The sequence below is a fragment of the Plasmodium berghei genome (genome assembly GCF_900002375.2).
Source record: "Plasmodium berghei ANKA genome assembly, chromosome: 14".
In the NCBI taxonomy this organism is placed as follows: Eukaryota; Apicomplexa; class Aconoidasida; order Haemosporida; family Plasmodiidae; genus Plasmodium; species Plasmodium berghei.
The window spans coordinates 2195353-2221885 of NC_036172.2; the positions used below are offsets into that span (position 1 = coordinate 2195353).

General features: G+C 22.9%; 6 protein-coding genes and 1 non-coding gene across 7 annotated transcripts; 3 read left to right on the forward strand and 4 right to left on the reverse strand.

The window, feature by feature from the left end:
• Nucleotides 1-1394: 1394 nt before the first annotated feature.
• Nucleotides 1395-4573, reverse strand: PBANKA_1457300 (glucose inhibited division protein a homologue, putative; the record flags this gene model as incomplete). The annotated part of the gene is made up of 3 exons (XM_034567955.1): nucleotides 1395-1569; nucleotides 1784-4267; nucleotides 4419-4573. 3 exons carry the CDS (start codon nucleotides 4571-4573, stop codon nucleotides 1395-1397), a joined length of 2814 nt encoding a protein of 937 aa, XP_034424400.1.
• Nucleotides 4574-5801: 1228 nt separating this feature from the next.
• PBANKA_1457400 (N-alpha-acetyltransferase 15, NatA auxiliary subunit, putative) lies at nucleotides 5802-9966 on the forward strand (the record flags this gene model as incomplete). The annotated part of the gene is made up of 5 exons (XM_034567956.1): nucleotides 5802-8976; nucleotides 9105-9215; nucleotides 9343-9528; nucleotides 9650-9819; nucleotides 9922-9966. The coding sequence occupies 5 exons, from the start codon at nucleotides 5802-5804 to the stop codon at nucleotides 9964-9966; spliced, it is 3687 nt and encodes a 1228-aa protein (XP_034424401.1).
• Nucleotides 9967-10433: 467 nt separating this feature from the next.
• On the reverse strand, nucleotides 10434-13223 carry PBANKA_1457500 (RNA polymerase II transcription factor B subunit 2, putative; the record flags this gene model as incomplete). The annotated part of the gene is made up of 1 exon (XM_034567957.1): nucleotides 10434-13223. One exon carries the CDS (start codon nucleotides 13221-13223, stop codon nucleotides 10434-10436), a length of 2790 nt encoding a protein of 929 aa, XP_034424402.1.
• A 1672-nt stretch (nucleotides 13224-14895) lies between these two features.
• PBANKA_1457550 lies at nucleotides 14896-15195 on the forward strand. Its single transcript, XR_002688194.1, has one exon. It is a non-coding gene; the product is annotated as an ACEA small nucleolar RNA U3 (small nucleolar RNA).
• Nucleotides 15196-16759: 1564 nt separating this feature from the next.
• PBANKA_1457600 (RNA-binding protein, putative) lies at nucleotides 16760-20402 on the forward strand (the record flags this gene model as incomplete). Its single annotated transcript, XM_034567958.1, has 2 exons — nucleotides 16760-20182; nucleotides 20355-20402. 2 exons carry the CDS (start codon nucleotides 16760-16762, stop codon nucleotides 20400-20402), a joined length of 3471 nt encoding a protein of 1156 aa, XP_034424403.1.
• A 359-nt stretch (nucleotides 20403-20761) lies between these two features.
• Nucleotides 20762-23086, reverse strand: PBANKA_1457700 (conserved Plasmodium protein, unknown function; the record flags this gene model as incomplete). Its single annotated transcript, XM_034567959.1, has 1 exon — nucleotides 20762-23086. The coding sequence occupies one exon, from the start codon at nucleotides 23084-23086 to the stop codon at nucleotides 20762-20764; it is 2325 nt and encodes a 774-aa protein (XP_034424404.1).
• A 1787-nt stretch (nucleotides 23087-24873) lies between these two features.
• On the reverse strand, nucleotides 24874-25764 carry PBANKA_1457800 (ADP-ribosylation factor GTPase-activating protein, putative; the record flags this gene model as incomplete). Its single annotated transcript, XM_034567960.1, has 1 exon — nucleotides 24874-25764. The coding sequence occupies one exon, from the start codon at nucleotides 25762-25764 to the stop codon at nucleotides 24874-24876; it is 891 nt and encodes a 296-aa protein (XP_034424405.1).
• Between the last annotated feature and the right edge of the window lie 769 nt (nucleotides 25765-26533).

Below are 26533 nucleotides of genomic sequence, written 5' to 3' on the forward strand. Positions count from 1 at the left end.
AAAAAAATTCATTGTTTATAAAAAAAATTAAATAAATATTTACACATTTAAACAAATTTCTTCGAAATTTACGTAATGAAAAAAAAGTGGCAACTGAGCATGTGTCTTTTGTTTTTCTCAAAATAAGTATATTATTAATTTCAAATAATTATAGTTCTTAAATAAGCATGCAAATAAAAAACATGTCACTACAGTATAGTGTCCTCATATTTTTTTTGTATTCTTTTGTATCCATAAGATTATATTCACATACAACAATACAACTGAGCAATACTTTTTTTTTTAAATGGAAATCGAAAAATTATGAAACAAATATAAGAAAATCCTTTTATTATTTTTTTTTCTCCATACTCATAAAGGCATGTATAATATAATTATATACATTCATGATACATGCGTAATGTTTATTATAATTTATATAATAAACTTCTGTCTATTAATTTGTTGAAAATATTAAAAAAAGTGGTATTTTCCTCGCTTTTAATTTTTTAAAATACCCATAAGCATATAAAAATAATTTTATGCGCATATACACACAAATACAATTTAAATTATATATGTAAATTAAACCAGGTTTTTAGTTATAAAAAAACGCATACTCATATATATATGCATTTAGTTAATCAAAATGAAATGGAAAATAAATATATTTTAATGGAAAACAAATTAATAGCGGAAAATATAACACTAACAAAAAATATGACTAAATTACGTTCATTAAAAAAAATGTGTATATATATATATATATATATATATATATATATATATAATAATATATAATTTTTTTTGTTCTTTTCTCTTTTTCATACTATGAAATTTTCAATGAAAGAAATACTTCCATTGGATAAGTGTTTATAAGAACAAAAAAATATATATCTGAAATAATATATTATATATATGTACGCATATATATTCCCGGGTAGGATTTTTTTTCCGATGAATTGACTACAAAAATATGCACATTTGTTTATGGAATAAACTTATTACAAATATTGTGGTATATTTAATATCATATATGGAATATATATTTTTAATGTTTAAAAAAATAATTTTTTTTTTACACAAATTAGCGTAATGGCGTATTACTAAATAAAACAAGCATCAAATAATATACATACATGTGCGCATTCCAGTAATCAAGTAAAAAAAAAATAGATAAACATGGAGAATAAATATAGTATGGAATACATATCGAATAAGACATAAACATATGTAAACAATAAGATATTTAATGTTTGAGGTAAATAATAACGGAAATTTTACATATGCAGACATTAGGAAAGCATAAGCATTAATATAAAATATTATTTTTTGAAGTAATAACCAGTTAATGGAATAAATATTTTTAGCTTAAAAAATCATGAAAGAGGGCAAAAGCATATATATATACCCTATTAGTTGCCTTGTTTTTCATGATTTTTTTCTTTTTTTTCTTTTTTTATGTAATGATACAAATAGTATATGCCACTCATCGTTACACCTTCGATTTTATTGGCCTCATTCAAATTGGATGGTCTGAATTTGGTGAGTTTTTCAATTTCTTCGTTGGACAAATAAGGGAAATTATTCCTAAGGATGACGAAAAGGAACAAGATATATTAATTCTTGGCTAGCTACATATAAATATTCATGTATTTTTATGCACAACATGAGTTCGCGGAATACTTTCGTATCATGTATTATATTTTTCGTAGTGAAAATGAGGGCAACAATTAAAAAAAAGTATATAATTAAAAATAAATAAAAATATAATAAGAATTGTTTGTAAAAAATATATCTTTACCTATCATATTTTATGGTCTTTGGAATTGCTAAATTAAAATTGTTCTTGATTTTGTTTATCTCGTTTATCTGCTTCTTTAAATAAGAGGAATATTTAACTTCAGCACATGCTGTTTCTAATACTGAGTTGTTTATTAAAATTTCATTAAAATTTAAATTGTATATTATATCATAATTATCTATATATGTGTCTAAATTATTTTGCTTATTCAATATTATATTTTTTAATCTTCCGTCGTTTTCTACTTCTTTCAATTTATTTTGCAAAACATTTAACGAGCATTCTATCCCACTTTTTAATATGTTATAAACAGTATTTACACCATTTTTTCCTTTACTCTTAGTATTTAACTCTATGTTTATATTAGTAGTATTATAGTTTGACGTCAAGGGATAAGTGTCATTATTATTATTATTCATATCCACATATCTATCACTTATTTTGCTAGTTTCGATAGTTTCATTTTTTTTTTTATCTTCATTACTATTCAAAAATAATTTTTTTTTATGTTTAATATTGTAGTTGGTTATGTTAGTAATTGGTAGAATTCCATCAGAAATATGAGACAGATCATTTATAACATTCTCACTATCATCATTATTTTTGATAGAATTATTTTCAATACCATTAGCTTGATCTCTTTTTTTCGTTCCTTCTTCTATAAGCTTTTGATTTTCCGAATTATTTAAAGTTGATTTCTTAAAAACAGATATAATTTTATTAACTGAGTAATATTTATGATTTAATATATATAGTCTTTCCTTTGAAGCTATACCTAATTTTGCTACCTTTGGTGTTAATCTAATATCAGCATTATCAGGTCGTAAATATAATCTATATTCAGCTCGAGAGGTAAACATTCTATATGGTTCTGTAATTCCTTTATTTATAAGATCGTGTATTAAAACTCCTATATAACTATCATTTCGTGTTAATACAAAATTATTTATGGATGATATATTTATATTTTTTTTTTTTAACGAATTTAATGCTGCATTAATTCCCGCAACTATTCCTTGACAAGCTGCTTCTTCATATCCGGTTGTTCCACATATTTGACCAGATAAAAATAATCCATTAATTATTTTTGTTTCTAATGTATAATTTAAACATTTGGGATTAACATAAAAGTATTCAACATCATAAGCAGGAAAAAGTATTTTTGCATTCTCCAAACCTTTTATTGAATTTATAATTTCTTGTTGCCTATTTAATGGATAGGCTGAACTTAACCCATTTGGATATATTAATATATTGTTAAAACCTTCTGGTTCTAACCATATTATGTGTTTTTTTTTTTCTGAAAATTTTGTAACTTTTTTAGCTATCGATGGGCAATATCTTGGTCCATTGCCAAGTTTATCATAACAATCAAAATCTGGTAATTCATTTAAATATTTTATGACGAGTTCATGGGTTTTTATATTTGTATAAGTTTTATAGCACGGTAATGTTTTATTATTATTTATTTTATTACTATTTAAAAAGGAAAAATAAAAAGGATGTTTTTTTTCTGTTCCTTCTTTTTCTAAAATATCAAAATTTATGCTGTTTTTGCATAATCTTGGAGGTGTACCGGTTTTCATTCTTTTTATTTCAAAATTGTTTTCTTTAAGTTGGGTTGCAATATTTTTCGTAGATTCTTCAATCAAGTTATAAAAGATAGAATTTGGTTCCATCTCATTTTTATTATCATTATTATTTCCAATGCAATTATGTATGTCATTTATTTTTTGCATCTTATTCTTGTTGGTTTCTTTCTTTATTTTACTTGAATTAATAGTCCCTGCATCTGTCAATTGATTATCCTTCCCCTTGCCTAGGATCCTTTTAATTCGACCCCCTTTGTATTTATCTTTTCCTATATGGCATATCCCTCCTAAAAATGTACCAGTAGTTAAAATAACATTATCAGCATAAAATTCACACGAACATTTATTTTTAATTCCGTATACATATTTGCATTTTTTTTTTTCCTCCATATTTGTACTATCATTTCGTGTCATTGAATTTTCAATTAATAATGAATGGGCAGTATTTTCAAGGATATATAAATTAGGCATATTAAACATATATTCTTTCATATAATAATTATACAAATCTCTATCTGCTTGTGCTCTGTGCCCTCTAACAGCTAATCCTTTTTTTAAATTTAATATTTTAAAATGAATTCCACTTTTATCTATTACTTTTCCCATTAATCCTCCTAATGCATCTATTTCTTTTACAAGTATTCCTTTCCCTATTCCTCCAATAGATGGGTTGCATGACATTTCTCCTATGCTTTCTTTGCATTGAGTTATTAATAATGTTTTGGCTCCTAATTTTGCACTTATATAGCTAGCTTCGCAGCCGCCATGTCCCCCACCTATAACTATAACATCATATTTTTTTTCATGTTCATTACAAAAGCATTTTCCAATAAAGAGCTTTTGATTCGAATCCAATTTGTTGGAATTTTTCTTGAAATTCTTATAAGTTTTTCTATACAAATTGGCAAGGAAAATAAAGAAAAAATACATTATTTAAAATGAATGAATGCACATGAGGATATAATATCATTTTATGAAAGCATATATATGCTGGTTAATTTGCTCATATTCCATTTTTCATTTATTTCACTTTTATTTCTTACCTATATAAACGTGGTGTCAAAAATAGCGATTTCCTCTCTAATATGTAAGAATAATTCGGTATTACAAAAAAAATAATGAATATTAAGACATAAAAAAAAAAATTTTTTTTTTTGGGGGAATTGTAACTAAAGTGGATACGCATTTCCTCAACCATAGAAGAGTTGCTATATGAAGCATAGGGTTGTACTTATATTCATGGATCTATGCATTTATATGTGCATTGATATATGTATATACATATAGTGGTAATTCGATTGCATGGTGAATATTATATAGCATTAAGCAAGTTTTGATAGGATTATTTGATGGATTTCGCCATTTTTTATAATTTTTTTCCAATTTTCAAATAAAAAATTGTTTCAAACTTTTTAAAAATTTCACTTATATAAACTTTTAATGTATATCTTAAAAAAAGTGGGGGAGAAAAAAAAAAAAATTAAATAATATTTTATTACTTATCTCAAAATTTATTTTTTGCAACAAACCCAATGTAATTTATTGGATGTATATATATGTGCATATACATCATAATATGTGTATATCTCTTAATTAAAAAAATGGTGATAATTAAAACCATGTATAAAAGGTTAATTTTTGATACACAAAAAAAATAAAAATAATATATATAGGCACAACGCTGTAAATATGCTCCTATAAATCAAGGGTGTTTTACATTGATAATTTTTTCCTTTTTATTTTTCTTGTTAAAAGCAATGTAATAATGGATTTGTTTTATACCGAAAATAGTAAACATACCAACATTCAAAAAAAATATTATCCAACCATATGTTTAAAAATAATAGGAGGAATACGTGTATATATATGTAATATATGAGATTAATTCGTATTATTATTATTAATATACCCATTTCTATATATATATGTGCATTCATTTTGGGGCTAGCTTTTAAAGTAGCGTGGTTTTCCGTAGAAATTTTAATATACTTTCGAATAACTTATTTTTCTTTGCTAAAATATATTTTTAAATATTTTTTGTTCTGAAAACGAGCATAATCTCTATTTAATGCATGTATTATTTATTCATATATTTAACAAATGCATTTATTTATTACTTATTTGGATTATTGAAAGGGTCGTGTTTTTCATTATCTTCGAATTAACTATATAATGTATTCATAAAAATCTTCACGTATCACTTTATGTATATATATATATATATACATATTTTTTGGTTTTTTTTTTTAATTTCATTTTGATTAACTGCATGCAGTCTTTATAGAACATATTTTGAAGTCGTTTATATGAGCATATAACTACGTAATTGTAAGGAAAATATATTGGGAAAAATAAACAACTTGGAAACCCCATTTATTCAAAAAATTAACAATTTTTATGATATTTATATCCAAATTAATAAAAAAATGAAGAAAGATGGAGGTGATAATAAAACATTGCCAAATAAGGAAATGAACAATTTCCGAATGATAACTCAGATGATAGAATTAAAAAAATATAAAAAGGCACTTAAAACATGCGAACAAATACTTAAAAAATATCCTAAAAATGGTGAAACATTATCAGTAAAAGGGTATTTGCTGAACCTAATAGATGAGAATAACAAAGATGAAGCATTTAAATATGCAAAAGAAGGTATAAAAAATAATTTATCGAGTAGTTTTTGTTGGTATTTATATGGATGTTTATATAAAAATTATAAAAATTATGAGGAAGCATTGAAATGTTATATGAAATCAATTCAGTTAAATAGGAATGACCATAAAGCAATAAAAGAGGCATCCATTATTTTATTACATTTAAAAAAATATGAACAATTTAAAGATTTGCGTATAGATACTTATAAAGAAAGTGCAAAAGGTCCAAAAGATAAAGCTCTTATTATATTTTCATACCATTTGTTAAAACAGTATGAAAAGTGTCATTATCTTATTAAACAAGTAGAAGAAGATTTATCTAAAATAGATGTAGGAAATGGTAATCTCGATAAAATGAATAATAGTAATATCATAACGGAAAACGAAAAACATCAGCTATTAGTTTATATGTCAGAAATACTATTAGAAGGGAAAATGTACAAAGAGTGTATACAATTTTTAAACAAACATAAACAACTTGAAAATGACAAATTATGGTATAATCAAATGCTAGGTTTAATATACTTATATGAAAATGATATGTCGCAAGCCAATAAATATTTTAAGGAAGCCTTTTCAGTAAATTCAGAAAATTTAAATATACTTTTGTTAATCTTGTTTACTGAAAAAGAAATATATATTGATGGAGAAAAAAGCACTGACAATAATAAAAGTGGAAATGTGTCATTATCCAATTTGTTTTATCTTGACTATAAAGATGAACATAAAATGAACGAAGAAGTTAAAATAAACAAAAATACAAAGGTACTGTTACATGAATCGATTTTATATATATATGGATCTAATAGAAATTTAAAACTATTATCATATATTAATAAAAACATATTAAATGATTATGTGTGTCATAATCTTGGAATGAAAAAGTATGACATATACACAGTGTCTGAATTAAAAAATAATACAAATATAAATCCAATAAACCCTGAAAACTTTAAAAAGGGAATCGACGAAAATAGCATAGATAAATTTATAGAATTGTTAACAGAAGATATAGAGAAAGAATGCCAAAATATAAATAATATTGCGACGGAAAATTATAATATTATTCAATGGTCAAACAAAATAGGATTTGATTTATTTTATTATCCCAAAAAAAAAGTAGAAAAATCTATGGATATTTTATATTTTTATAAAATAAAAAATTTAAATGATAAAGAAGAGAAATGCTTTGAAACATATTTTACCAATTTACAAAATAAATATGAAAATTCAAATTTATTAAAAATATTCCCTTTATATTTTTATAATGAAATAAAATTCTCTTACTATATAGAAAAGTTATTCCGAAATTTATGTTTTCAAAAATGTTTTACCATATTTAATTATTTAAAACCAATTCTTACGTATAAAAATGTTAAAATATTGCTTTTTCTATTGCATAAATATATAAAGAATTATGATAAGACCAATAAATTGTGTGAGTTTGATAGTGATTATATTTTAAGAGATAAAAACTCAAATTCTTATGTCATAAATAATTTTGAGAAAAATGATTTCGAAAAAAGAGAAGATTCTATTAATAATGAAACTCTCAATATACATTCAGACAAAAATAATAATAATAATTTTCAAAACTGTTTAGATAAAAATAAAACATCGGAAGAAGGAAGCTGTTGTAATGGCATATCAGAAATAAATAATAATAAATATGATGAAGTAGAAAGTGAGGCAAATTCTGTGTTTAATGAAAAAAATAAAATGAAGGATGTAATTGGATCATCTTCTTCACTAGGAATGTATGTAGAAGGAATGAAAAATGAAAACATAGATAATAAAAATAAAATAGACAAAGGAACCACAACCCAGCTTAAAGATAAAAAACTAAAAGAAGAAATAAAACCAAAATTGAATAAAAAAACTTTAACTAAAGAAGAAAGAGACGAGCATTTTATGCTTTGTATTTATTCATTTATAAGTCAATTATATGATTATATTAATTCTGCAAAAGACTCTTTATATTTTATAGATAAATGTATAAATAGTATTAAATATAAAATTAATGAAGAGTTCAAATATGAATTAATTTTTATTAAAGGATTAATTTATAAAAGAAATGGAAACTACCTAATGGCATATAAATATTTAGATATATGTAGAAATCATAATATTGGTGATAGATTTATAAATTCGAAAACAGTTAAAACGGGCTTAAAATGTGGACTTATAAAATATTCAAGAAAAATAGCTACAATTTTTACTAACCCGTTAGATAACAATTTTTTAAAAAATATAACTGACACTCAATGTTTTTGGATTGAGTATGCATTAGCCTTAAGCTATTTTAACAGACATATGAATATACATCTAAATAAATCTATTAGTAAGGAAGGAGAAAATATTTATCAATTTAAAACAGATTCATCAAATGATGTATCTAACGATATATCTGGATTAAATTTGGGTCAAGTTATTTCAGATGAAAATGGAAGTGAACAAATTACACTAAACTTAAAAGTTATAGCAGATAATGATCTTCTTGCACGAAATGAATATAATGATTATAACAAATCACTATTTTTTTTGCATCTAGGACATAAACAATTTATTGATATACATGAAGATTATTTATGCTTCTATTATTATGTGTTAAGAAAAGTTTTGTACAGATCATATAGACACTTGCTATATATGTCTAGTCATATTTTTTCTAGCCGATTTTACAGAAGGTTTGGAAAATTATTAATTAGAATTTGTTTACATATGAACGATATTGGAATCAAACCTAAAATTGATCAGAGCAAAAATAATAAAAAAAAAAATAAGCCTACTACTATACCGCACCCTACTGAAGATAAAGAAATTTATGAGCATATGAAAAAAGAGCCCTTAGAAAACGCGATGATATATATGAATACATTTTTATCACAACCTAATGCAGATATTTCTGTATATGCTTTGAATTATGAGATTGAAAGGAGAAGAGGTAAAATCACGAAATATGAAAACACAAAAACGAAACAATATTAATATACATTGGAAACATATTCCTTTATTAATACGTATACTATCCTGTCTTGAATTCCCTAATTTATTTTTTGTTCACCCTTACAGGAAATGACTATATCAAACTTATCAACATAATTCATGAGATAAAAAAATTATTCCCTCATCATAATTATTATTACAAACTAGGACCGTTAATATCCCATTATTTGTATGCAGGTATTATTTTACACTTTATAAATATTTTTGAATGATACGAGAATATGCAACTTTCGAATGTATTTTATTATAATTTTGTTTTTTTTCTATATGTATATTATTGTTAATTAATTATTCCATTTATTAGTATCCAAGGACAAGGTTGATGATGAAAAAATGAAAGAAATTACAAACAAATTGAATAATATTTTGGGATTAAATTATGATACATATAATGAGGAAATTCTAAGGAAAGAGAGAGCAAACTATATCAATAATTTTATGAAATTTTTTAATGAAAAAAAAAAAGGAGATTTAAGATATTTACAGTCAGGTAATTTTTAATTATGTCTAAAAATGCAAAATTATCAAAATGAGCACCTTTTAATATCATTTCTCGAGTTTTATTTCCCTATATTACATGCATATGGATTCCCACTTTTAATTTTTTGTAGCTTTCGAAATTTACACACATTGTAATGAAAAAATAAGCAACGACATTTTATTAAATGAATATATGGACCCAAGAAAAAACAAATTAGGAAGGTGCTTCAAATTTTTTACATTTTTAATTAATCACAAAAAAACACATTCAGAGTTATCAGAAGCAACAAATCGATTTAAGGTAATACAGAAACATTCATATATATATACTCATAATATATTCATGCATATACAGGTAATTATCATCCGATTTATATGAATTTTCATGTTGCTTTTAATTTAGGAAATGTGTAAAGAGACATACCCTTTGGCAACCGCATTTCAGTAGCCCCTCAAAAACAAAATAATATAATGATATAATAAATTCACCCATTTTGAAAAGGCCCAAATATAACAATTAGTATCATCTATATAATGAGGATAATTTTTTCAAAAATCATAGATCGAAAGAAAAAATTATATACATATGCTTTAATATAAACCCAACTTGATTTGATAAAATAAATCAAGACCATTAAATAAAAGAATTATTCATACGACTGATATCCCATATATGCAAAGTACTAGTTGGAACATGATTACTTTTAATAAATTTTGAATATGTTTATTCGCCAATTCGAATAAATTTATATATATAAATTAATTATTTCTTATATTTTTTAAAGCGTTTTACTTATATTTAATAAACTAAAAATATGTACATATAATAACAATATATGTATTTAGGATATTATATAACAAAAAAATGACGGAAGTATCAGAAAGCCATGGTTTCAGGAATCACTTATTATAGTTTCATATTGCCTGACGTTTTTTCATCAACTTACCACGAATTTCCTTTATCTTATCAATAATTTCATTTTTAGACTCATATATACAACATAAATATTTTTCTGCTTTCATCCATGTATCAAATTCAGTGGAATTAGTGTTTTTTGGCCATGGGGTATAATGTAATAAATAATTTTTGCTATTAGCCCAAATAACAATTTGTTGATATAAATGTGGTAAATATTCTTTTTCGAAATTTTTAAAAACAATAGAATCTTCTAATATTAATCGATGTCTTTCAGCTTCCCATAATTTAAGCTGAGTAATAACATTAATTGGTATTATACTTTTTAATTTTGTTTTTCCAGGATGTGAATAAGATTCTAAAAATTTAATAATTTGATCAGCGGTAATATCTGAGTTATATGCATTTAGTACGCTTCTTCTTGTTAATATACCAACAACCATATTTGGTGTTCTTGCTTGTAATTCACATAAATGGCTTAAAATATTTATTTTTAAAATTGACGAAGTATACAAATAAACTTTAAAATTACTTTGAATGATTAACCCGATTTCTAAATTATCATTTTCATTTAACCTTTTTTCTGAATGTATATTGTGATTAGTTATGTCTTGCGAAATAAAATTTTTTGTTTCAATTTTTTTCAATTTTTTTTTCTCGTCCTCATCTATTAGTGGCTCATTTTTCACACGGGCCGTATTTTGTAATAATAAATATTTATGAAAATATATTTCACTTAATTTTGCTTTTTTTTTTATATTTTCATCATCATTATTATTATAACCAGATTCTTCACAAAATTTTTCTACAGATAGATGATTTAATATAGATATATAATTTTCAACATTTAAATTATTTATTGTTAATAATAATGCATATGGTGTTATAAATATATAACTATCATGTGTTTTTAAAAATAACCCTATATGTATACCAAAATCTACAAATTCTTTTTGAGCTTTTGTTAAGTTTTCTAAAAATATTGGTTGACCAATATTACATTGGGTTAGTGATAAAATTAATAATAATGTTTCTTTTACATATATCTCGGATTTTTGAGAATTTTTATTTGGATCTGTTATATAATCGTGTGTATCTTTTATGTTTATATTTACACCATCTGCATTATTCATATCTTCATTGTTAGTATCCCATTCCCCTCCGTTCATATTATTATTATTATTATTATTATTATTCATATTATCATTATTGTTAAAATCATTTATAAGAGTATTTGTGATGGAACTATTTTCTAAAGCTTCATTTCCATCACTAGAAATCACATTTTCTGAATTGTTTTTTTTTTTATATTTAGCTGAATTTTGCTTAGCTATATTTGTTACATTTCCATCATCGATTATCAGCAAATATTCAATAACTAGAGATATTATTCTACTTCGTATATCTTTTAAAAACCATGAAAATGCTTCCCTACTCATATTTATCGTTTTATTATTACTATTATTATTAGCAATATTAGCACTATTATTTATATCATCAAGTATAAATTTCTTTTTTTTCAAAACTTCTATCAAACTACCACATGGTGCACATGTTAACAAATCTTCTTTTTTAATATTTGATGAAGAAAAAAAAAAATCATTATTTTCTTCTTCCATATTATTATTTTCTCTACTTTGAAGACTTTTATAATATAAATTATTTTGTTTATATGCATATACGCCTTTTTTTTTTTTTCTTCCTCGTCTTCCGTCTATTTTTTTATTCGGATCGTATAAATTTACATTTTCTTTATTACCCATTCTTGTGTTTAAATATTTACCACTATTACTATTTTCAATGTCATTATAATTCTGTGAATATTTATTTCGGATTTCTTTATCTTGTGGGTATAGTGAATTGTCATATTGCTCATTTGTTTCATCTTCATCATATTCTGAATTATTTCCCATGTTTTCATATTCTCCATAATTTTTATATTTCCTTCTTTGTGAAAATGATTCGTTTCCATAATTTTCATCATCATACATTTCATCACCATAAGGTTGATATTCTTCATCACTACCTTCATTATTTTTTTTGCTTTTTTTAGTTTGAATACCATAATAGTTTCCTTTTTCCATTTTTACACTTTTCAAACTGTTATTATAAGAATACTCTCCTCCATAAGAATGAATATTATTTACATCGAGAGAGGTACCCACCTCCGTTTTAATAGGTGATTCTATACCACCATGAATGCTGCTACATTGTGGGTATGTACTAGCATAACTACCACTATAACTATGGCTATATTTATAACTATTCAAATTTGGTGAAGCAATAAAATGTAAGAGAGTATTCCATCGTGTATTAGCATAACATAGAATACCTTCTTTTGTAGGAAATAATTTTTTTTCATATAATTCATTTTCTTTACTTAGTTGTAGTTTTATATTATTATTAAATATACAAATATTATTTTTATCATTCTGATATATTTTATTTAATAATGTTAATCTGAATCGATCATTTATTTTATATTGGTTATAGTTATCTTTTTTTGTTTCACTTTCAACTAATATTTTAACATCAACTAAATTTTTTATACTTTCACTTAATTTTTTCAAAAAGTTTGGATTTATCCACAATCTCATAGCTCTTTCTGAAACTACTTGTTGAATAAACAATAGCCTAGATATTATAATTTGCTCTAATTCATTTAGTGAGCTAAATATCGTTTCATGTGCTAGTGAATCATCAAACAAATATTCCCATACTTTTTCATCCATCTCCTTCATGTAATCATATATTTCCATATTCTCAATATTCTTTCGTGCCTTCACCATCTTTCTCTATGTTTAAAAATATAAAAAAAAAGTAAAAGGGATTCAGAAAAGAAAATGGGGGAAAGAGTTTCCCCTTAAAGTTACACTTTGCGTCTTCTATATCCTTGTAACTTCACTAATGTGTATTATTATTTAATAATATATGTTATTCTTTTACAACAATAACTTATGCTGTATTTTGGAAGTTTAAAATGTGTTAAGAGAAAAAAAAGACGATATTCATACAATTAATTATATGGCTATATGGGCTCAGATAAGTTCATATAGTGTGCGGATTATGCTTTTATTATCATTATATGCATTTTATACATATTAATTTTCGCTGAATGCATGAAAAACGTTTTTTTTGTATATATCTCCATATGTTTTGTTTTCATTAATTTTTTTTCTTTTTCTCATTACATATTTTTATCATAACAAATTTCAATTCTTACAATCCATTTTTCATAAGAAATTATGAGGGAATGGATTTTATTTTTTTGTTTAATTCGGAATATAAGCATATAAGTAATAAGAAAAATAGGCGTATTTATGTTTTCCCAAAATAATTAAATGTGCAAATGATATATAAATTTATATACATACACCAAGCAGCGACAAAATCAATATTCTAAAAAAATAAAAATATTATTATAGCATAGTGCAAAAATATTTTGTACAACGTACTTTCAAGAGAAAATATGGATTATACATATAAGCTCGGTTGTTATAAATTAAATAAATTAATATTTAAAATGAGACAAAAAATTGTTTTCCACTTTCTTTTTATAAATAATTTGAATTTGTTAATAATTTACAAAAAAATATATAAATATTTATGTTTATTGAAAATGAGTGTTTATTCATTATATTTACTTTCCTCGTAAAAATATTTTGTTGATCTTGATAATATACCTTTTTTAAATATGCCATAATTTACAATTTTCGAAAAGATGTATTCTCCGCTGAGTAGCAAAGATGAGTTTTGTGTATCATTTTTTCTTTATAATAAATATATAAAAAATATAAGTATATCCTATAATTTTATTAAAATATAAATTGCTAATAAATACAACTTTTCTAATTTCCATTTAAAAAAAAATAATAAAAGGAATATGATATAATATGCTATTCTCTATATTGCATTATTAAAGTTTATTGAAGAACAAATCCATATAATATAATTTGCGCATTTCCCACCTTAATCTTTTTATTTTTATTATGTTTATAAAACGAAATAGAACTTTTTATTCATTCATTTTATTAATTAAATAATAAACAACAAAACATAACTACTATCTATAAATAAAAAAAATAAGTAGCTATTTCTATATAAATGGTAAAAAAATATAGTTATTTTGCATAAAAATAATATTATACATAAATATGTATGCTTTTAGCTATTATTAATTTGTATATCCAAACTCAATGTGGATCATTTTGCAATTTTTAGTAAAATAATCATATTGTAAAAAGGATTATTATTTTGGTTATTTGAAAAAAAAAAATATAAATTATTTAAAAAAATGCGGGGCAATATGCATACGAAATTTTTAAATTGAAACACAAATGAAGTACATGTAAGGGGGCCTATTATTGTTTACATTTCTTTTTATAGAGTGCTCAGTGGTACATTATCGGTATTGAAATTTTTACATAATAAGAGAAAAATTAGAATATATTTTGTCGACGAATACTTAGTCAAGATCATTGCTATAGTATTTGTGATGTTTTATTGTTATAAAATAACGGATATTACAAAAGTGATGATGAAATGACGCTACTCACAAATGAATTTTAATTTCGATATTTTTTCATTATCTTTTGATATTGTTAAAGTATCCGAAAAAAAGATGATAACTTTATAACAATTTTAAGATCTTCTTATTTTTGTTATTAAATTTTTAGAGTATGTCGTCCGCTGAACTTCCGACTTTATTATATATGTATATATATATTTTATTTTGGGGGTGTTTTAAAATATTATATTGATATATAAAATAAATAAATAATTTGCTCATAATATTAAAATATTTTTTTCTACTGTTTATACAAGTATAATTTAAAAAACAAAATAATATAATATTAAATTTATTATTTACTATTAAAAGAAAAAAGGGACTAGTTTTTTTTATGCAATTTTTTATTGTTATTATGCATTTTTATTTTAAAAAATAAATATGTAGTGATGGTATAAAAATTAAAGGTGAAGAAATATGAAAGAAAATTAATAAGCTTATAAGATTTTGTTATATTTATTTCCCCAAAATATGTTAATTAAATAAAATATTGTATAAAAAATATATTTTTTTTTAATTTATTATATTTCATGTATAAGAATAACCATGAGTAAAATTTTTATATTTCTCATATTTTTATAGAAATAATGGGAAAGGATATATTTTATTGTTTGTTATTCTTTTAAAACAAATTTAAATATCAAATTTTTTGCATAAATAAAAATATAATGTTATGAATTTCTTTTATTAGTGTATATTTTTTAATGTTTATATGAAAATTCTTTCAATTTAAAAAAAAAATGTAATTTCCATATTAATAATTATAGAATAGGAATGTATTTTTGGTATCCAGTTGCATGTCCTTTTGGTTTTTAATTTTGTAATGACTTAAGTTGTTTGTTTTTCTAGTGTGATAATAAATATGATCTCGTATTCCTTAGAAAATATGTGTCACTATGCGAAAAGGAATTCAAAAAATCGAAAAAAATATAAATAATCATATTAACATATCTATTGTATAGATAGCAATAGGGCGGCTGTTTAATTTCCTTCTAAATAATATTAACATAACCAAAAATAAGGTGAAAAATAAAAAAAAATTCAATTTTCCTTTTGCTCTCTTTAATATTATAAGAAATGGAAAATTTGAAGTTTTTACCCTTATTATATTAGATAAATGGAAAAAATATTAATGTGACATGTGATATTATATACGCATGTGCTAGCTATTATTTATATAGTAAGCCTGTGAATGGCATGTGTGGGGTTGTATATTTATTTTTTTGAAAAAAAACTTAAGTATGCAATTTTTATAAAGAAAATACACAACAAAATAAATTCGAATATTTATAAAATTTGATATATGGAAAAGTAATATCGTTCACCATTTTTTCAACAAAAATTTGTTTATAGAAAATAATTATAATACTATATATTTTTTTTGTGAAAGTTTTCATAAGGATGATGAATCGTGCTATATAATTTTTTAATTTTTTTTTTCCATTTATTGTGCAATTTAGTTTCTTTGGCTTTATAATTTGTTACAACATTGTTTGTTTTTTCTTTATAATGAGGGAAAATATAAAATTGCTGTTTACAATATGATTGATCAAAGGAATAGTATATATAATTTTAATATATAAGAAAGTAGTATGTAGTATATTATAGCGATATAGCAAATAACAATTGAAAGGTGAATGCAACAATATAGTGCTTTCTTAGTATCATCTGTATGTATACAAATATATATACTTATATGGTAAAAGTAAATACTCAAATGAAATAAAATAATAGGCAGAGCTATATATATATATATATATGAGAATAGTTCATCTTTTTGTATTTATATCTATGCTTTTATTTGAATGCAAGAAACAAAAAATAAAGTCATACAAGATTGGGAAAAGTGTAAAAAGTTATAATTGTCTAAGCTTTAGTAAAAATGATGATGTTTTATCAAAGAAAAATGTGGTGGGTGATCATAAATTAACAAAAATAGAAAATATTTTTAATAAAAAAGGAAGATATTCCTTTAGTCCGATTAAAAGGAATAGTATTAAAGATATCAAAAGAAAAATAAGATATAGCAATAAAAATATAAAATTAAAAAACAATAAATTTTTTCGAAAAAAAGAAATCCATAAATCATTAATTGATAATATAAATAAAGAAGTCTTATCTGAAAATATAGCATCATTAGGTGGAAATAATTTAAATGAAAATGAAAACAATCAAAATATATTACCATTACCTTTGACAAATGTCGAAGAACAAGGATATAATTGTTTGCTGTTATGCAAAGGTTTACCTTTTCATGTAAATGATGATGAAATAATAAAATTTTTTAGCCCATATAAAATAATGAATAAATATATTATATATATTAAAGACAAAAATGGGAATTTTTTTGGAGATATATTAGTAAGATTTCAGAATAAAGAGCAAAAACAGTTAGCTCTAAAAAATAAAAATTTTAAATTTTTATTACATAGGTACATACAAATATATAATGTAAATGAAGAACATTATGAAGAATATTATAATATTGGATATAAAAATCCACCGTCTTATAAAAATTATGTTCCGATAAAGAATGTAATAGTACCGAACTATTTAGATAAATATAATAATATTGAAGATGAGTTTGCAACAACTTTATCCAACAACAATATGTTGAATACAAATAATATGAATGATAGTAGTTATGAATATAATGATGAAGATACAATGTGGATTAAAGAGCATATCAATAAAAAGGGAATATTATTAGAAAACTTATATACTGGTAAAAAACTTATAGGGAAAATAACATCTGTTCATCCTTATGGTGTTTTTATCGACTGTGATGTTTATGTAAAAATTTCAAAAAATAAATTTATAAAAATATTAGCACTTTTGCATAAAAATAAATTAACTATAAATATAGGATTACCATCTGATTCGTTAGAGGAACAAGAACAAAAAGAATTAATTTTAGAAAAAAATATGAACATAATTGTATATGTTGATAAAATTATAAAAAAAAAATATGATATTCATGATGCAAAAGAAAATAATCTAATTTTTTTTAACCTCACTTTGGATTCTTCTATAACTGAAGAAAAAATTAAATGGTTTCAAAAAAATAAGTTGAAAAAAGATATGCTGTTAAAGAATAATACAAAAAATGAAATCACGCCGTTTGATCAGGTTTCAAGAAGTAATTTCAAAGAAACGAGTCTTTTACACAAAAATAATAAGCCTATGAACAGATCAAATAGGCTTTTTTTTATAAATAATATATATGATAAATATGATTATTTTATCAATCTAAAGAATAGAAATAAAAGAAAGACAGAAAAAGATGTCATACATAATAGCGAAAATGAAGAAGTATCACAAGATACCAAAAATTTTAAACAAACAAATGATAAACGCAATAAAAAAGGTGGGAAAAAAATAAAAATGAAGAAAAATAAATTACCTGGCAATGAAATATTTGATGATGAAAAAGACGAATTTAATGATATTTTCAACTTTCAAAATGATGAAATAGATATATCAGAAGAACAAAATGAAAATTCGAAAATAGAATTATCTGAGCAAGATGAAAATAACATGATTGAATCTGTAAATACTAAAATTAAAAAAAAAGGAATAAATAATTATAATGAAGAAATGGATGAGATCTTAAAAAGTATATTTTCGAATAATAAAAATGATGGAGATATTAAAATAAAAGGAAAAAATAAATTAAATAAAAATTATGACGAAAAAAAAAAAGAAAATTCCCAGAAAATAAACCATATCAAAAATGAAGATGAAGTAAGGGAAAATGTAAAAATCTCAAATTTAGAAAAAATAAACGAACGAGCACAATGGACTAATGATATAAGAAAAGAGGAATCTATATTTTATTCAAAAATGTTTGGATTAAAAACAGATATTAACGATTTTTATTCCCCAAATGATTTAAACCATGATCAGAGTGAAAATAAAATGAAGAACCCTGACGATGCCGAAAGCTACTCTAATATAGTGGAAAATAAGAAAGATGATTATGCTAAGTATAATGAAAATGAAGAAAATAAAATAGTATCGAATAAAAATGAGAAAAATAATGAAGATTGTATAAAAAACGAAACTAGTGATATATGTATCAATAAAGACATACATATTAACACCAAGTTAAATAAAAAAAATGATAATTTTCTAAACATACTCGAAAATAATAATGATGAAATACTAGACTTTTCAAATTTATCAAAATTGTCTATAGAAGAATTAAAAAATAATATATATAAAAAAAGTTATTTATTACCAATAGACGTATCAAAAGATAGTTTAAGAAATAGATTAATAGAAATATGCGTATGTGAAAAGAAAAAAATAAAATTTGATAATTTTCCATATATTAGATATTATTTATTTGATTTTTATCTATCCACTGAAGAGATTAAATTAATAATTTTATGTAATAAAAAATTTTTAAATAAAAAAAATATTAATAAAATATTTTTAGATACCTTAAAAATTAATGAATTAAAATATTTATTACACCAATCAATGGAAAATTTTCGATTATGGGAGCCAAAGGATTCTGTAAAAAAAAAAATACTAAATTTAAATAAAGACTTATTGTTAAAGCAAGATTTGACAAATATAGAAGATATACAACATGATAATTTAATCATTTTATGGAATGATTTTAAAAATTACATGTTAAATTGTGTTTATGTTCCTGATGATGGAAATTACAACATCCTTGAATTAGAAAATGCGGATTTTCAAGATTCAGAAAATCCATTCGATAAATATCATACTAATAATAATAACACAAATCCAAATAAATATATAAATATATATATTAGTCGAATGAGAAGAATCGAAACAGAAGGTTTTCTTCTAAATAATGATATACCCTTTTGTGGAACTTTAGAAAAAGAAAAAAATATTGATGAAAATAAAAATAAATACAATAATTTAGACCCATTTAAAAATGCATTCATGGCATTAGAAAAACAATTGCAAAGTGAAGAAGATTATGATTTACCTGATAAAATAGATTTTAAAGAAGCAATGAAAATTTTAAATGATAAATCACATCTAAAAAAATTAAAACGATCTTTTAATAATGAAAGTGAAAAAGACGATCAAAATTATATCCAAAAAATTATTCAGCACATCCTTAAAAATAAACAATATTTTGATTATTATATAGATGAAGATCTTCTGAAAAAAATGCCTTATGATGAATTAATTGTAAGTGCGAAAACTGTAAATAAAATTAATGAAATTGTCACAAAAAAGAAATACCCAACTAATGACGATTGCACTTTAGAAAAATCATACTTCAAAAGTGTAAACATATATTTATACCAATCCAAGAAAAATATGCACACACATTATATATATTCTTTTCTTTTTTATTTAGATAATGCTGGATAAATTGCCTGCTAATATTCTAGAAGATTTATTATAAAATAAAATTTAATTTCTCTCTAAGAGGTTAAAAACAATACAAGGGAATATCCTTCATATACACGAACAATCTGTATATATTATTTGCATATTTTTTTTAAATTGCGTTATTAAATTCATTTTAACAAATATATTGCATATTTTTACAAAAAATTATGTTTCATGCTAAAAAAAAATAAAAAGTAGATTAAAAAATGCAAAACATTGTTTATTTCATGTGTAAATTTTTTCATTTTATAATCATAGTGAATAGACTTAAATTTGTGCAATTTTTGAATTATGCATATGCATACATATGCATATTCATATTTCGGGGCGATTTATTTCTACAATATTATCATTATGTAATACATGGATTATCTAATAGGTTCTTTTATTGCTCATCATATAGAAAGTGGTATAATATATGTTCCTAAAGCATTTCACAATATAACTTATTAAAACCTTTTGGTTGTCATCCTTATTATCGATCATGTCACTAGTTATTAATTCTTTATATAAGATATTTTCTAAAGATACAAAAGTCTTACTTAATGTTCTAGTTTTACTTGTTGAAAATTCAGAAATCGTTCGATGCATATCTAAAATAACCTTGTTGTCAGTTGCAGAATATTTGTCTTTAAAAGCTTGTGCCCATTTTATTGATATAAGTAATAATTCGTCAAATATATTTTTTATTTCTGATTGTATTTTATATGTTGTTAAATCTTTATAAATCTTTTCACCATAATATATTTTTAGAGCCGGCTTAATAAATGGGATTAATGCCACCATAATGTTAAAATAATATTTTTTCATATATATACTTTGTTTAGTTTTGATAAATTGCATAAGATTAGAAACAAGTATAGGGTTCATGTTTTTAATATAATCAAATGATAACATTAAAACTACATCTACTGGTTTTAAGTTGTTGTCTCTTTTTTTATTTTTTATTATTGTTCTAAATTTACCACATATTCTTTGATTTGATAACATAAATTCATATGTATTTAAAATGTACATGTTAGGTAATATGACTGAAGAGTTTTCTACATATGCTTCAGAATAGTTATATGGTACCGATTTTATATCTAAATGCGATTCCCTATTCTTAATTTTTGAATTAAATACAACATACGAAACAGCCTGCTCATAATTTTTTATCATATTTGTATTATTTAAAGCTAAATTTTTTAGTAATACTTCGTTCGTTAATTTATTAATATTTTTTATTATGCATTGTTTAGAACTATTTAATAACTCTTCTGTTACCGATATTATTTTATCATTGCTATTGCTCATTTTAAAAAAATTTTTGATAGGGCTTTTTTCCACTCTTGTATTTTTATTATAAAATATGTTTCTTTGCTGTGCTGTATATATATCTATATAAGATGCTAATATTTTATTGGTTATGGTACTATGTGCTGTTGGTTGTCTTTCCTCATCATATTTTCTATGCAAAATAGGAATACTATTAGCATGGGCTACTCTTTTACTTCTATTTTGTGCATCGCCTTTATTTCCACGATCAATATTTCTTATGGGTGACTTATTTTGACGATTACTTCTATTATCACCATATCTGCTACTGTTTCTATCACTATCTTCATAATCTCTTTGGCTATTTAATATACTAGAGTTATCATTTTCTATATGTTGTATGTTTCTCGGCTTTATATTTCCTCCAAAGCTTGAGCTATAATTATTATTTGAGCTTGTGTAGTCTATAGGATTAGAATAAATAGTTTGTTGATCAATATTATCATTGCCGCCATTTAGTCCATACCTCATTACATATGATGAATTGATACTTTTGTTCTGACTATTATATCCATATGAATTGGTATAAGTATCATCATATTCGTTAGGGTTAATATACATATTTGAATTTCTATTATTACCATTATTATTATTTCTATCATTATATTCATTGTTTGGTGATTGTCTCATTCCACTATCACGTCTTTGATTAGATGAATTAATAGGATTTTCTGTACTTTCATATTTCGTATATTGAATATCATCGGTTACAAAGGAATTTAAATCATTATCTAAGCCAGTATTACGTTTATTAGTTGTATTGGAATAAGTCTCTGTTTCCCTTGAAAAATCTTCTGAACTAAGTCCTAATTTGTTCCTAAAATCATCAAAAGATCTATCTAAATAATTAGGGCTGTTTTGGGGGGAGTATTGATCACCATAATTTTCACTTGAGTGATTTTCATTTGGATCTCGAAAATTACTACTATATAAATTGGATTTATTGCTATACATTGGAATCTGGGTATTCGAATCATACATGTAATTATTGTTTCCTCTATAGTTGTTAGAAGGCTCATGATAATTAAATTTTTCACTTTTACTATTGTCGTCGTCATAATCTTCATCATTTGCCATATTGTTACCATCATTTTTTGCATTTTCTTTCATATTCATACGACCATATTGTTTATCATCGTTTCTATTTGCGTATGATGTACTTGGTTTCTGATCATCAAATGCAACATTTTGTCTTCTATTTGGTGCATTATCTCTATCTTCATAATTTGAATCGTTTGAATTATTAATACTTTCATATCTTCTTATAAGATCTTTTACATTTCTTTTTTGTTCATCTCCACCTTTTCCATTTCCAAATTTCCAAAATATCATAAAAATTACAGCATGATAATAAATAAAAAATAATAGGTTTCTTGTCATTGTGCCCTAAATAGGGAGATATATAAATAATAAAATTGTATATTTTTTTTATTTAAAAAATATAATGCATATATTGATATATGTATTTTACCATATAATAATATTTAAAAAAATATACATGCAATTTAAATTTAAAATATTAAGGTGTCTATTAGCAGCTTGATATAATTTAAATTGTTAAACTCGAAAAGATGCATTCTTAAAATGTTGTGATTTTTTTTGTAGATTTGTTCGAAATAATTATATATATATATATATATATATATATTTATTTATATACATTTTTTTTTATTTATATTATTATATTTATAACATTTACAATGTTTTTTATATCTTTTTGTTTTTTAGCTATTTTTTTTTATTGTGCCAATATAATGAAAATTGCGTGAGTATTATAAAACTATACACAACCACTATTTTTATTAGCAACATAATTTCGTGAATTATAGAATAATGTTATTTTTGCAATTTTTAAGTATCGTGTTAGGTTTTCTTTTAAAACCTTAATTCAACATCAATTTATAAGGCATGTTTCTTTGTTTTCTTTTGTTTTCTTTTGTTTTCTTTTGTTTTCTTTTGTTTTCTTTTGTTTTCTTTTGTTTTCTTTTGTCAAATATGAGCATTTTACTAGAGCAATTGTCTATGTATAATATATTAGCTATGTAAGTAAAAATTAAATGTATACATAAAAAATTTTATTTTAAAAAAAATATTTTCTAGCGATATTTTTTTTTTAATGAAAATTTATGACTTTTTTTTTTTATTATCACTAATTCCCAAATTAGCTAGACATCTTTTAAATGCATTAGTTTTTTTTTTTTTTTAAATTGGGATAGATACAAAAGCTATTTTTTTAAATTTAATTATATAATATATTTAATTAAAGGAATTAATAGAGTATTCAATTTTTGTAAATAATTCATGTGTCTTATTATACTCATAAAGCGGGAAAATAATAGTTATAACCATTTGCATTAACATTGTTCATGTTAAAAAAAATACAAAAAATATAACTGAACATAATATATAAACATTTGAAAAACGTGAGAGGGTATAGGACTAATAATGGAAATAAATGTATTATTATATACTTATTTTTGATGCTGTAATTATAATAGTGTTTATTGAATACGTTACATCAAATTATGAGTTATGTAATAATAAAATACAGGGAAAAAATAAAATTTTAATAGCATAAAAAATATTATTTTTTGGAATATCATAAAATTTTGCAATATATGTTGCAAAAGTATAAAAAAATACATATAAATATAGAGTAACATTTATATCGAAAAAATGGAGCAAATGAACGCGTAAATAAATGGCTAGAAGTAATGAAAAATGCAATAATATATAGATATGATACCTTTGCGTGTTTATTTAATCTCATTGTATATATAAGTGCATATAAAAGCTTAACTGTTTCAAATTTGTTTACTTTTAGCATTATTATGTTTAATAGTTTAGGATTTTCATATAAAATGAGATTATAATTAAATTGTAATAAAGTCCCATAAAATTTAGATTCATTGTGCGTGCGTAGATAAATCAAAGCATTTTCGTATTATGCATGGAATATATGATTTATTCTTAAATATGAAATAAAGGATATAAAATGTGTTCATCGTTTTATTGGTTTTACTTCAATTAAAGATTATTTATGGAATTACATTTTCTTAAAATTTTGTGAAGTATTTCGATTCTAATTTTAAGGGGAATTTACTTCTTATATTTTCATTCCGAGGTTTTATTACTATGATTATTAGCAATTTTAATGTGTTATTATTTTATGCTTCATTTGTACCATTTCCACTAATATTTGAGGTGTTTGGCGCTGCTTTGGACTCGTTGTTATTGCTCATATTATCGTTATTTGAAAAAAATAGACTACTATTTGTTCTAGAAACAGTTGATGATATACTAGAAATCCATCCACTTGCATTTTGTGTAGCATCCTTAATTTTGCTTTGGCCTTTTTCCCACCATGGATTTTCACTTACATTTTCTGCAATCTGTTTGGTTTTTTCGGTAATCCAACTACCACTATTAATTAGTGTGTCTTTTGTCGTTTCTATAATATCATTTTTATTTAAATTATTAATTGTATTAGTAGTCATAGTTTGGGCTTTATTGATTAAACTTGAAAATGTTGCACTAACATTTTCCAAAATTTCAGTTGTATTTATAGAATTTACAAAATTTTGGTCATGATTTATATTTGAATTATAATTTTTATTATCACTATAATTTACATTTTCATTTATTCCATAATTAATAATATGTTTTCCTTCATCTAATGGTAATGGTAATGGTGGGTTAGAGTTATTAACAATCGATCTAATAATTTGTCTGTAATGATCAGATGCTTTTGTTCGATATTTTCTTTCAGGAATAAAATCGTTAACTCCATAATTTTCTAAATATGTTTGAAATTTTTTATTTCCACCTTTATCCATATATTTGAGTTGCTCATCTGTAAATATATCCATTTTTATACTTCTTACTACACTTATATGTACCCCCAAACTTCTATGAACCCCTGAACAGTTAATGCATAAAAATATTCCATGATTCACAGATACCCAATCAGGATTTGGGGTTCCACAATCAAAACATTTATTATTACTTTCATCGTCTTTTTTTAATTTGTTAATAACTTCTATTGCTGCTGAATTCATCTTATTCAAAAGTGAATTAAAGATATATAAAACTGTAAAGTTATAGGGTTTATATAATATATATGTGTACAAAAAAATATTAAAATTGGTATGTATATTTTTGTAAAGATATTAATTATATAAAAATATCTTTATCAAATCCATACGGGCTAATAATATAATTATATATATTAAATAAATCAGTGACGATGCGTGACTCTTAAAATGGAATTTTTCCCAAAACGAAAAGACTAATATGGGAATAATGATAAGAAACGTGTGAATATTATATGCACAATTGTATATATAATATAAAGAAAGATTTAATAGTTAAATATATATAATGAAAAAATATATCGTTTACATAAAAATAAAATTCTTAAAAAAAATATATATAAAAGGAGAAAAAAAAATAAATAAATTTATATTTTAAACGGAAAATACTAAAAAAAATGAAAAAAAAATTATTTTATTCGAAAGCGCATTTTTTGTTCAAGATACGTTTTTTTTTATTTTATTACATATATATTTATATTTTTTTTATCATAAAATAAACAAATAACGAATTATAAAAGTGTAAATATCTTTAATTAATTAACAAAAACATATTTATCTTTTTATTATAGATAAGGAATATTTATGTTTTGAATTATACATATCATATGCCCATGGTATTGTATATAACAATATATATACTTGTATACATTTTTTTACTTTTTTAATAGCTATTTGATTATACATACAAATATTTATATATAGACATTTTTCATAACACAATTATATTATATAT